This window comes from Tachyglossus aculeatus, chromosome 21 (assembly GCF_015852505.1).
Source record: "Tachyglossus aculeatus isolate mTacAcu1 chromosome 21, mTacAcu1.pri, whole genome shotgun sequence".
NCBI classification, from domain to species: Eukaryota; Metazoa; Chordata; class Mammalia; order Monotremata; family Tachyglossidae; genus Tachyglossus; species Tachyglossus aculeatus.
The window spans coordinates 50,488,859-50,502,187 of NC_052086.1; the positions used below are offsets into that span (position 1 = coordinate 50,488,859).

The window sequence follows — 13,329 nt, forward strand, 5'->3', positions numbered from 1 at the left end:
ATACAAGGGGGAGACAGAGAACAAATCATCAATTGAGCATTTGATAGTCACCCTACCTTAAGTCCCACAACATTTATGTTCGTATCTGTAATTAATTTATTTCAATGAATGTCTATCTCCCCTCTACGCCGTAAATTCCTTGCGGGGGGAAGGAACATTTCTCTAAACTCTGTTCAATCGGCGGTATCTACTGAGTACTTACTCTGTGCAGAGCACTGTACTCAGCACTTGGGAGAGTACAATACTACAAAGTGAGCAGTCACGTTCCCTGCCCACAATGATACCCTCTTGTATTTACTCCCTCAAGTGCTTAGTACAAAGCTCTGCACATAGTAAGTGCTCAGTAGATACCCTTGATTGACTGATGTGAATGATGAACTCCCTTAGAGCGTAAGGAGTCCCAGGATAAAACCTTGCGGGACATCCATGGTTTAGGGACGAGAGGCAGAAGAACAAAACTGAGGAGTGGTCAGAGAGAGGTAGGAGGAGAACGACGCTAGTACTAGGTCAGTAAAACCGTGTCTTCATTACCCCTAAGGTAATCTTCTAACTGCATCCTGCTTTTGACTCTTTCATCTCCGTTCCCTTGTCCATGCCTGTTTCCCCAGGTTGTAACTCTCTCCTTCCCCCAAACTGACACAGCAACCCTCTGTGTATTCAATAACAATAATAATGGCATTTATTAAACACTTACTATGTGCCAAGCTCTGTGCTAAGCACTAGGATAGATACATGATAAACAGATCGGACTAGGTCCGTCCTACATGGGGTTCAGTCTAAGAGGGAGGGAAAATGGGTGAATCCCCATTTTATAAGTGAGAAATCTGAAGCACAGAGAAGTTAAATGACTTGTCTAAGGTCACACAGCAGGCAAATTGTGGAACTGGAACCTGGGTCTCGTGATTCCCAGGCCCATTCCACCTCCTCCACCATGCCTTTTCCAATTAATTCATTCAATTGTGTTTATTGAGCACTTCCTGTATGTACAGCACCGTACTAAGCACTTGGAAAGTACAATTTGCCAACAGAGTGACACCAAACAATGCCTTCCAAATTGTTTAAACCCATCGGCTAACTCTAGCATTTATTTATACCCATCCTCAGTACTTTCATAGGAATTCCTGACCATTGGGTAAAGCCAATCAGATCTCTTCATTCACATTTATTTACTCTCTACTCCATATCTTTATTTTCAACCTATATAGCTATAAAATAGTCTGCCCTCTAGACTGTATGCATTCTGTGGGCACGGAACATGTCTACCAACTCGATTGTCCCAAGAGCTTAGTAAAGTGCTCTGCACACAGTAAGCACTCAATAAAACCACTGATGATGATGATGAAGGAGCTATTCAATAGTTTAGGAGAATGGTGGGTTGGATTGAATGAAGTGTACATCCTTTATTTTTTACCTTCGTGTTGAATGTTCTCAAATGTTCTCTATTCAGCTGGCTAATTCTTTGAGGATGGGGAAGGTGTTTCTGGGGTGCCCTGAGTTCCCCTGGACTCACAGCGCTCAGGATGGACCCGACAACCTGTGTGTGTTGGGTACTTTCCAAAGACCAGGAGAAGGATGACTGTGAATGAGAAAAGATAGCTTCATTTCAACAAATCTCCCAGAGACCCCCAGCTTCCATCAAAACTGGGGAAGGGGGGCATCGCCACTACCGAAAGAGTTCACACTCCTCTCGGCTGAGAGTGCTTTCATCAGAAGTAGTGACTGACTGGGTTTTCCTTTGGCTGGGCCTTAAAAACAATCTCACACCCTGTACAGCTGAAACTCACTGCCTCGGGCCCCTTTTGAGGTCCCCATATAAATACGGGGGAAGTGGCAGCCCGGGAAGCGGAGTTGCTTACTCACTGCGGACGGAAAGCTGGGGATAAAACCGGCTTCTTTAGCCACTAGGCCTTGTGCCTGTCTCTGAGATAGGTCCACGGAGAGTGCCTATTACCCCCTCTGCCCCGCCACACCCTGGAATATGTACCCAGAAGCTACTAAACGCACATTCGCTAAACCACATCCATTCTGGGGCTCAGTTCCCCTTTGCTTCCCCTCGCTTTCCTGCAATGTTGACAGCGGCTGGGTTGGTGGCCGCTGTGAAAGTTCCAGGAACCATTTCCCACTCATCGATCCAAACTGGGGGACAATCTGGCCTCCACGTGGCCCCTGTCCCGGCCCCAGCAGTCACAGCAACAACAAAGTGAGGGGGGCCCAATGCAGGGATGGTTTATTATTTTCAGACGAGTGGAAACTGGGTTTCCTCCACATAAGACCCTGAGTTTTATCCTCCACCCAAATGATGTTTCCCCCGGTTCCTGCCTGCTGACCTGGGGCTCGGTTATTTGCGGTCAAATCTCCAAGGGACCAGGGCCACCGGGCAAAATGTGCGTCCTCTCCAGGGAACTACCGCTCCCCAAGAGCAATGCAGGCAGAAGGCAGCGCCTGATGGCGGTTTTTCATCCTCTCAACCAGGGCGGGTGGCAAGAGATGCGGAGTCAGGAGCGCAGGACCCGACGGTGGGCTGGTGGATGGAGGTTAAAATGGCTAATTTAGGGGGGTTATAAGCAGGCTGCTTTTGAGAGGTCGTCTCTGGTGACTTGCTTTTTATGCCCTCGCTGGGGCCACCTTGATAAAAACAACAAAAGAAAGGTTTAATTCAGGCTCCTGGGAATCGGCCCAGTTGTCCCACTCGGCCCACTGTTGGGTAGGGACTGTCTCTATGTGATGCCAATTTGTACTTCCCAAGCGCTTAGTACAGTGCTCTGCACATAGTAAGCGCTCAATAAATACGATTGATTGATTGATTGTCCGAACTTCAGAAAGCGGAAGGGAGAGTGCAAAGGACATAATCGCAGTATACTAAATCCCTGTGCAAATGCTATTTATTCCCTTAACGTTCCAGCTCTCTGGGTCCCTTCCATTCTACAACTTGTCCTCAGATCTTCCTTCCCCATAACCGTAAAATACTTACCATTCTTCGTAAACAACCTCAGCCTCTAATCACCCCCTAAGCACTTGGTATTCCAGTCTCATGTTTATGATCATGAACACGGTTGTTTCAATCAGTGCATGAGGAGAATGGGCTAGTTAGGGAGGGTCACCAGAGGCACCAAAATGCAATCCACTCAGCCAGAATGACCTTGCCCCACTCAATCAATCTGTCGGTGGTATTATCTCGTCTGTGTGCAGAGCACTGGACTAAGCACTTGGGAGAGTACCATATAACAGAGTCGGGGGATGCCTTCCCTGCCCACAGGGAGCTTACGGTCTATCCTGTCTTCCCTGGAGCAAAGAAGAGCTGAGATTAACTGTGACTAAATCGGAGACACCTGTGGGAATTTTCCAATCCACTCCCTTGCAGAAAAGGAACTCTGAAGTATTTTACTTGTGTTTCACTTTGCAAGACTCTTTGGCAGAAGGGCTACCAGTCCCTCTGTGTATGTTACTTGAATGCCTGCCTCCCCCACTAGACTGTAAGCTCTCTGTGGATAAGGACTGTGTCTACCAACGCTAGCATACTATCCTTTCCCAAGTGCTTAGTGCAGCGCTTGGCACACGGCAAGCGCTCAGCGGAAACCACGGACTGATTGACTGATTCTTGAGAGTCCATGGAAATAGAAACCTCAGAGTCAGACCCTTCCATGAAACAATCTCTCTTCGACACAGTTAATTGCACGCTCTTTCGCAACTGGCACCCACTGTCCCCGACTAATTTTACTTTCATTCTGCCGGAGAAAGAGATCTAGGGCTCTAGCCAAGTGCTACATTTTCATCTCTTTTCAAGTGAAAGCTTCCCAAAACTCCAACAAGGAAAGCGCAGCAATAAACGCAGCTACGGAAATCCACATGGGATTGGAAAAAAATGAGTTTGGGATTAAGGGAAAATCAGACCGTGGGCAAGAAAGGATGAATAAACATGGAAAATAGGAACTTTAACTGGACTACAAAGAACTGTACTTCTTCAGGTGACTACTTCTTATGGTCATATGCTGCATGCTGGTTATGGTTATGCAATGAAAAGTCTGGGGTTCAAAAATATCTCACCTACAATGCTGATAACCTCAAAATATAACTGCTGCTCTCTCCCTCAACTTTTGAATCCCTACTGATTCCTTCTCATACCATCTCAAGGCAGAGTCAGGTTCATTGCGGGAAGGGAAGAGGCAGTCTCTTTGTCAATCCCAGGGATCTGGGAGTACAGGTAGGGAATGACCCACTCCCTAAACAGAACTAGGAAGCATCATCATCATCATCATCAATTGTATTTATTGAGTGCTTACTGTGTGCAGAGCACTGTACTAAGCGCTTGGGAAGTACAAGTTGGCAACATATAGAGACAGTCCCTATCCAACAGTGGGCTCACAGTCTAAAAGGGGGAGGTCTAAAAGGGGGAGAGCACAGGCCTGGGAACCACAGAATTTGGGTAATAATCCCAGCTCCGCCACTTCCCTGCTGTGTGACCTTGGGCAAGTCACTTCGCTTCTCTGTACCTCAGTTTCCTCAACTGCAAAGTGGGGATTCAATGCCTCTTCTCCCTCCTACTTGACTGTGAGCCCCAGGAGAGGACAGGGACTGTGCCCCACCTGATGGGATTGTATCTACCCCAGCACTTAGAACAGTGCTTGACACATAGTAAGTGCTTAACGAATACCAATACTATTTAAAAAAACAACAACCCCAAAACACTGGTGGAAGTAATTATTTTCCTCATCGGCTCCAAAGAGGGAATATCGCTTTGGTGTTAGTGTTGAGCAAGGCTGGAACTGGATGAACAAGCTCAGAAGTACATGACAGCATGAAGCAGGACAGTGAGTCCCTTTCTCCCAGGCCCCTGCTACACACATACACACACACAAACACCCCCCGCCCCCGGCCACCCCCAACAACTGGACTGAATCTAACATGAGACCATTCCATTTCCTCACTAACCCTTCCGGAGGTGTGAGAAAAGCAACGGCAATAGCCAATCACTACAAGGAATAGGGACAACCAGCCAGGTGACTTTTCGAGGGTCTTTTCCCTACTACCTTGAAAGCTCATGCATCAGGCCAAAGAGCTAAATGAGATTGGTCTTGCAAACCAGTACCAAAAAGCAACTGTCTACTTCTGCCAGCCCGGTCTCCCGCCAGAAGGCACAAAGGTAGAAATTTCAATTAAATCAGCATTTTTGGCCATTTTCCTGGCATCAGCTATTTGTAAGGCTGTTAGACAAGTGGGGTAATCCGCTGAGCACGTGAGCGGATACTCCAGCCAAAATTTTCCGCCCTTTTAGACAGGGATTTTTCATCTGTTACTTTTACGTATTTACTATTCTATTTATTTTATTAATATGTTTTGTTTTGTTGTCTGTCTCCCCCTTCAAGACTGTGAGCCCGCTGTTGGGTAGGGCCCATCTCTATATGTTGCCAACTTGTACTCCCCAAGCGCTTAGTACAGTGCTCTGCACACAGTAAGTGCTCAATAAATACGATTGAATGAATGAATCTGTTGCACAGAATCCCCACTGCCTTGAATTACTTTGGCCAAGGGTTCCTATGAAGGAGGAGAGGCAGGGCACAAGATAAAAAAAGTTTGAAGAAGGGAAAATAAATCAATAAAGGCGATTTCTAGAACATACAAAATTTTTTTAAAGTCTAAGTAACTAAGACTAAAGATTGAAGTGCAGTGCAAGTGCTCAGTACAGTGTACACAGTAAGCGCTTAATAAATACCATTGACCGAAGTGTCATTTAGGGACGTTGATACAAACACTAGAGAAGCAGCCTAGCCTGGTGGAAAGAGCAAAGGACTAGGAGTCAGAGGACCTGGGTTCTGATCGTAGCTCTCTGACCTTGGGTAAGTCACTTAACTTCTCTGGGCCTCAATTTCCTCAGCTGTCAAATGGGGAGTCAATCCCTGTTCTCCCTCCTGTTTAGACTGTGAGCCCCTTAAGGGACAGGGACTGTGTCCAACCTGACTCTCTTGTATCTACCCTGTGCTTAGTATGTGCTTGATGACTACCACAATTCTTATTACTATGGAAATGAAATTTAAGTAGACAGGCATCTGTGGGACGTTTCATTCATTCTTTCATTCAACTGTACTTACTGATTTATTATTTACTGTGTGCAGAGCACTGTACTAAGCGCTTGGGAAAGGACAATACAACTTTCACAGTAAGTGCCCATCTCAAGAGCCAGTTTAGCAGGGATCCAAAGGGACGTACCCCATTTTTCATCTCCTCTTTGAAAAATGGAAAAATCTCGCCCCAAGCCGCTTGCTTTGGACGCTGCTTTCCAACGTAAAGGACTCTGGTCTCTTGGGATACAAAAGTACTGTACTAATTGCTTGGGAGAGTACAGTATAACAGATGACAGTTGGTAAGACCCGATTCCCTGACCACAAGGCGCTTACCCTCAGGTGGTCCTGAGATGGTCTAAGCCGCCAGTGAGGTGGGGACCAAGGAATAGTTCGGATATGCATTTGGGAAAACAGACTACATGTGTAAAGTGATATCAAAATGTCAAATAACAACAAATGGTGCATCCGTCTAAATTGCCTAACAACCGGCAATCCGGGGGAAGGCTGCAATCAATCGCCTCTATTTTGATTTGATTTCTTGGGAAGCACAGGGATCTCCAACATTCATTCTTCACAGGAACTGTATCACAACTGTCTTATCTCTACCACCTGGGAGAAGCACGGATAACAGTAAGAGGTCTATTTGCTGCCACTCCTCTTGCCTGAGCCCAGCTTTCTCCCAGGAAGACGGGATCAATGAAATCTGTAACTCCACTGGATTTGAAAATCTCAGATCTCCTGAGCCTCCTTTCTTAAGCATTTTGGAATCAAATGGATTTCCTCTCCCAGAAAGAGATTTCTTGCCTAGTTTTTGACATTCTGGCTCTGCCATCTATGCCACCTCTGTTAATTCAGCTTCCCCTCCTCCCACATGCAACTGTGACACGAATGACAAAAACCATCTGCTTAAGTGGAGGCGGGGGCTCTTCAATGTGTCCTGAGGAAAATCATTTCCAGGCTCGGGGAAAGATTATAAGGCAGAAGGACAGGGAATCACGAGTCACTGGGGCCAGGGGAGATGAACAACACTCTTGTTCCAGGAGCAGGACATTTCCCAGGGTTCCTCAAAGTTAGATCTGGAAAGTTACCATCTTCAAGTCATTTGACCCTTTCAAGAGGCTTTTAATTTATGTACAGAAAGAATACAAACAATCCAGACAGCAGCTTTACATAGAATGGACCAATTGTGACTACACACTGCAATATTTGTGGCGCACGGGCCTAGTTAATGAGTGTCGAAGCCCTGCCTGTAAGCCAATATGGTTCTCTTTTGCTGCCAATCTCAAGGCTGAAGAATGGAAGCGGGGACAGCGCCTTAACCTCCAAAGTAGGGTAATAAAACCAGGCCATCCTCACCACTCTACCTCTGCACATACTCTGCTGGGCCAAGGGGAGATGGTCAAATGCAGAGGCACTACCATTCTGATCACGAAGTGCGGGGCAGGGGTAGGGGGACGGACAACAAATGTGTTTGGTCCTCTTGTCCGCAGACCAGAGGGAATGGGAATCTCTGGCCCCCATGAAAATTCTTTACGTGGACTTCCTCAATGGGGTGCGAATATTACAGGGGCAAAAATGCGCACTTCTGTCTGTATCACATTGGTGCCTGATATAGAGCGGGAAGCAAGTTATAAGCTTCCAGCTCCTGCCCCACCATGACACTGGTGACATGATATGATAAAGCCGTGATGTTGTTGGGTGCAGGCCTCAAGTCGTCAGGGTGATTTGGGGGAATAAGCGCTCACGACCAGACTAGTCTTACTCTATCTGATCGACATTTGGGGGAAGAGGGCAAACTAAAGTTCCGTGTTGGGGGCAATGGAGGGAGAGGCAGGGACGTTGACTAGATGTATAGATATGGAACCTAAAATCCCCACAGAAAACACAGGCAATGACCAGCAAATATTCATTGGCCCTAAACTTTACTCCTTCCTAACAGGCCAGTGCAAGGGCCTCCTGAAGCTCCTCTGTACCCAGGTTGGCTGCAGCTACGTAACAAGTGGCTTGAGAGGTGAAAGGTAAGGCCCCAGACACTTTGAACACCTTTGGATTTTTCAGGGCTGCCAGGCAAACAGAGCAGAAGACTATTTATTAGTAACAGAGAAGTACTATGCTATATATGCAGTGCCGACTAATTATGGTGACACATACATTTAAGTAGTGTAACACTGCTCCACTGAAACTGCCTCACAGAAAGCTTTTCCTCTTTGCCGTGCTTCCCCTCAGGGACAGAGGAGTTACGGTATATAGATTATTAAAAAAATTCTGTCGGTTGAAGACACTTGAAGTGAAGGAACCATGAATAAATATAACAAATGCAGCATTAGAGACAATTCCTTCAGGGTTCTGCTTCCTAAATTGACAGAGCTGAGAGGCAGACGGCTGGGAAATTCTAAAACAGAAAGGTTTTCAGACCCAAGAGTCCCAAAGTCCAAGATCCTGGCCTTGGCTCGCTACACACTGGCCCTCGAGTCCTTTCTAGGGCTCAAACTAGTCTGAGACGCGGGGAAATAGGTACTAGACCTGAGTGAGAGGCAAGAACTTCTGGTAGTAGCTCTTAGTGACGTCCATCATCAGCTCCTGAGTACACTCTGGGAGTTCCCCGGAGAAGAGCCCTAAGAAAAGACAGACCATTTGAACATGAGTTTCACAGGGATGAAAGGCTTATGGCTTGGGTTTTTTTTTTTAATTCATCATTCCAGAAATTTTTGGATTGTTTGTGGGTTTAAATGTGCAGCGCCGACTCGGCTGTTTTACATTTTCTAGGCAAATGGAGTGGAGTTCAATGAAGTACTTTCCAATGTATGTTACCACTTTAAGGTTACTGAGGAACATGGAATGCTCTAGGTCGGCACTTCTGCCTGTTGTGCTTAGCTCACACCTTCTTTCCCCGAGATGACGGGCCAACGAGAGGATAAGTTTGGTGTCCCTCAGAGCAACTAAACACTTTCTCCCTCCCGACACTACACCGTGAGCTCGTTGTGCGCAGGGAATGTGACTGCTTACTGTTGAATTGTACACTCCCAAGCGCTTGGTACAGTGTTCTGCACACAGTAAGCGCTCAATAAATACCAACTGAATGAATTTCCTCTGGTTTGCTACGTGCGCGCTGAGCCTCTTTGGGAACGAACCCATGCATTTGCAGAAAAGGCAATATGAGAGGGCCAGGATTCCTCAGGATTCCTCATCTGGTCCCAGAGAGAAGCATCCTGGCCAAGTAAAAAAAGCACAGGCCTGGGAGTAGGAGAACCTGGCTTCTAATCCTGGCTCCAATCAATCAATTGTATTTTCTGAGCGCTGCTTGTGTGCAGAGTACGTTTGGGAGAGTACGATATGACAGAGTTAGCAAACATATTCTCTGCCTGCAACGAGCTCAAAGCCTAGAGGGAGAGACAGAAATTAATATAAACAAATTATGGACACATACATAAGTGCTGAGGGGTTGAGGGAGGGATGAATAAAAGAAGCTCCGCCACTGTCCTGTGGGACCGTGAGGAAGTCACTTAATGTCTCTGTGACTCAGTTACCTCATCTGCAAAATGGGGATAAAGACTATGAGCGCCATGTGGGACGTGGACTGCGTACAACCTGATTAGCTCGGTATCTACCTCAGGGCTTAGTACAGTGCCTGGCACGTCTTGTCTTATGATGTCGAGTCATCTCCGATCCACAGCGACTCCATGGACACATCTCTCCTAGAATGCCGCACCTCCACCTGCGATCGTTCTGGTAGCGGATCCAGGGTTTTCTTGGTAGAAATACAGAAGCGGCTTACCATTGCCTGCTTCCGCGCAGTAAACTTGAGTCTCTGCCCTCGACTCTCTCCCGTGCCGCTGCTGCCCAGCACAGGGGAGTTTTGACTTGTAAAACAAATAATAATAATGATGATGGCATTTATTAAGCGCTTAATATGTGCAAAGCACTGCTCTAAGCACTGGGTAGGCAACAAGGCGATCAGGTTGTCCCATGGGGGGGGCTCACCATCTTAATCCCCATTTTACAGATGAGGGAACTGAGGCCCAGAGAAGTTAAGTGACTTGCCCAAAGTCACACAGCCAATAAGTGGCACAGCTGGGATTAGAACCCATGACCTCTGACTCCCAAGCCCGGGCTCTTTCCACTGAGCCATGCTGCTTCTCTAGCAGCATGTAGCTTGTAGCATGAAGCTTGTAGCAGATTGCCTTCCACTTGCTAGACTGTGAGCCCACTGTTGGGTAGGGACTGTCTCTATATGTTGCCAACTTGTACTTCCCAAGCGCTTAGTACAGTGCTCTGCACACAGTAAGCGCTCAATAAATACGATTGATTGATTGATTGATTGATTGCTGGCCACTGTCCAAGCTAGGAATGGAATGGGTAGGCCTCCGCTTGGCCCTCCCTCCTGTAGTCGAGACTGGTACAGTACTGGAAACTCCGCTTGGGATCTAGCCTATTAGAAGACCAAAGTGGCAATGATTAAAGCAGGGAGTAAGAAAACTGTGCTTCTGGACAGAACTGTATTATGCAAGCTAGCCAGAGCCCTCAAATGCAGCAAAAAACCCCTGCAGCAGGGAGAAGAACAACTACTCAGTGCCCACTGCTTTAGGGTTCCAGTTTAAGCCAACCGTGTCGGCGATGCACAGAAATTGACGAATTATGCGAAACTTTAAGTCTTTAAAGGCGCCTCCTTTCCCCTAAGCATATAGAGTAACTGCTCCTCTTAGTGAAATCATGAACACATTTTGAATTCTTGTTTACTCATTGAAAATAAGAATATAATCAGTATGGTACTTGTTAAGCACTTATTATGTACCAAGCACTGTAATAAGCGTTGGGGTAGATACAAGATATCAAGGTCCCACATGAGGCTCACAGCCCATGTAGGTGGTGGGCAGTGAAGGTATCTGTTTATTGTTATATTGTATTCTCCCAAGCGCTTAGGGCAGTGCACTGCACGCAATAAGTGCCCGATAAATACGACTGAGGGAGAATGGGCATTGACTCTCCATTTTGCGGATGAGGGAACTGAAGTGCAGAGAAGTTAGGTGACTTGCCCACGGATAATATAGCAGACGAGGCACGGAGCCGGGACTAGAAGTCAGGTCCTCTGAATCATAAGTCCGTTCTCTTTCCACCAGGCCACGCTGCTTCCCGCTACTCGCTCACAGAGACCTCAGAGAAACCTGATGGAATCGACTCAACTTACCTTTGGGGCTGACAGCAGCTAGAACAAGTTTTGGAAACGGGGACTTTGTAAAGGAAGATGAAGCGAGCAAAACGCTCAAAACACTTTCTGCTCAGATACTACTCTGAATCAGATTGTTTCTAGAGGGTTTGCGCCTTTTATCACAGTTGAGTTGGGAGGGCTTGGGAAGGTTAGTCATATATTAAATACCAAAAATTGTTTTACAGTTTAAAACTGCTCAGAATTTGAAATGGGTTGCTTCTCCATTCTGCCAAGAAGTCCACACCTTGGCATCGCAGTATGGGATAAGGTGAAATCGCCCAATATGCTTTCTTCATAGCAGTCTTAACTATTTTGCCTTTGTGAAAGAAACAAACCCAAAGTAAAGTGTTTTCATTTTAACTACAAGATCAGGGGTTAAAGAGTCCTTTATCCCCCCAGAACAATCCTAGAAGGCTGCTGCTCCCCCATTCGAATGCACAAATAGAAAAAAATGAAGATCGTATTTGGTTTCTGAAAGGAAAGAAAGAGAATAAAGACGCAGCGTTACCTGGGCAGCCCGAGAAGACGGTGAACGGTGGGACCACCGTCTCGGGGGGTAATACCGTGTTATCGAGAATTTTGCAACAGTCTTTCAAAACACACCGACGACCCTGGAACCGAAACATGGTTGTTATTGGAAAATGGGCTGGGAGGTGGGAGTGGGTGCTTTCTATTCTGGGAGGTTGTTATCCTCAGTCTCTTTCCATTAATTACATCTAACAATAGCCAGGAAAAGTCATAAGATGCCTGGCTGAAGTCAGAGCTACGTGGAAGGGTTTTCATCTGGAACGGGGAGGGGGGGGTTGAAGGGAAAGGTCGATTCTGGGTAACATCTTGGGCCCGATGGACTGTTCGACTTTCCCTCTTCTCAGAGCCCCGTTTTGCACAATGGGGACTCCTCTTAGCTCCCAATCAACTCGTTAATTTTAGCGTGCCCCTGGGGACCTGTAGTCATCTCAAGGTTCGGGGGCAAGGAAGGAGGAGTAGTTTTGAAAGCTCCAACTATTTTCCTAGTAGACGATAAAATCCTTTACAAGGTTTTGCCTCGGGAGCAATCACTTTACCCACTTTTCCTGACCCGAAGTATCTTGTGGACCAGGCAGGAGGTTGTTAGAACTCATCTGTTTCACGGGTATAGGAGGAGATGCCTGTGTTAATGGACTGAAAATGTGTCAGGCCTGTTTACAAAGGAAATAACCTAAAGCCCGGGACCGTTTTCTACGTGACTGGTGAGCTATATAAATCCACCTGTTCCCTGGTTAGAATCTGCAGTAAAATACAACGTTCTCAGTTGAGGCCCGGCGATCGCTAAGTTACTCTTAGGCAATTCTAAGCTGCCCAGAAGTCCGTTTTTACTCCAGAATAGAACGAATGCTTTATTCTAGCCGGACACGTCTCTGGTAGCTAAATGCTCTGGACGGAGACGCATTAGTTCCTTATTAACTGCCAAATAGCCTCTATTTCCATAGGTAATAACCTACACTGCGCTGCATTATCTCTCACTTTATTGAACCCCATCTGTAACTACTCATTTCCCTCTGGATATCCTGACATCAGCAATTCCAAACATATGCCCAGAAAACTAATAGCAACAGTGTCGCATTATCTTGTGTCGTGTAGATGCAGTGATAAAAATATTTTCTCAACTAATGGAAGGGCGAAGAGAGTAAACTGAAACAGGCGTGAATACTTTTAAAAATTAAGCCCCAGACTGGCAATTAAAAAAAAAAAAAGACCCCAAAGCGATTGCCACCTTAAATCTCCATTTAAGTCCCTATAACAGGCTACTTCATTCTTAGCCTACAAATGCAGTGAAAGCCCATAATAATAATAATAATCACTTTGGTATTTGTTAAGCGCTTACTATGTGCCAAGCACTGTACTCAGCGCTGGGGTGGATACAGGCAAATCCCACTGGACACAGTCCCTGTAGCACGTGGGACTCACGGTCTCAATCCCCATTTTAACTTGGATGTTTCCGGGGACAGTTAGAGTCCTCTGAAATCGGGTTTCTGAATCACTGGTATCATGCAAGCTGGAGGGCCCTGGGGCTAGAGAGAAGCA

At 46.4% G+C, this 13,329-nt stretch overlaps 1 protein-coding gene across 1 annotated transcript in view; it reads right to left on the minus strand.

Moving 5' to 3' along the window:
* Window positions 1-2,204: 2,204 nt before the first annotated feature.
* The window catches only part of DCTN5 (dynactin subunit 5), a 31,952-nt gene continuing 20,827 nt past the window's right edge, over window positions 2,205-13,329 (minus strand). Inside the window, exons 5-7 of the mRNA XM_038763363.1 lie at window positions 11,774-11,876; window positions 8,583-8,674; window positions 2,205-2,625 (exon numbers count right to left, since the gene is read on the minus strand). Coding sequence (XP_038619291.1) covers window positions 2,605-2,625; window positions 8,583-8,674; window positions 11,774-11,876 — 216 coding nt within the window. The 3' untranslated portion in view covers window positions 2,205-2,604. The remainder of the gene's footprint in view (window positions 2,626-8,582; window positions 8,675-11,773; window positions 11,877-13,329) is intronic.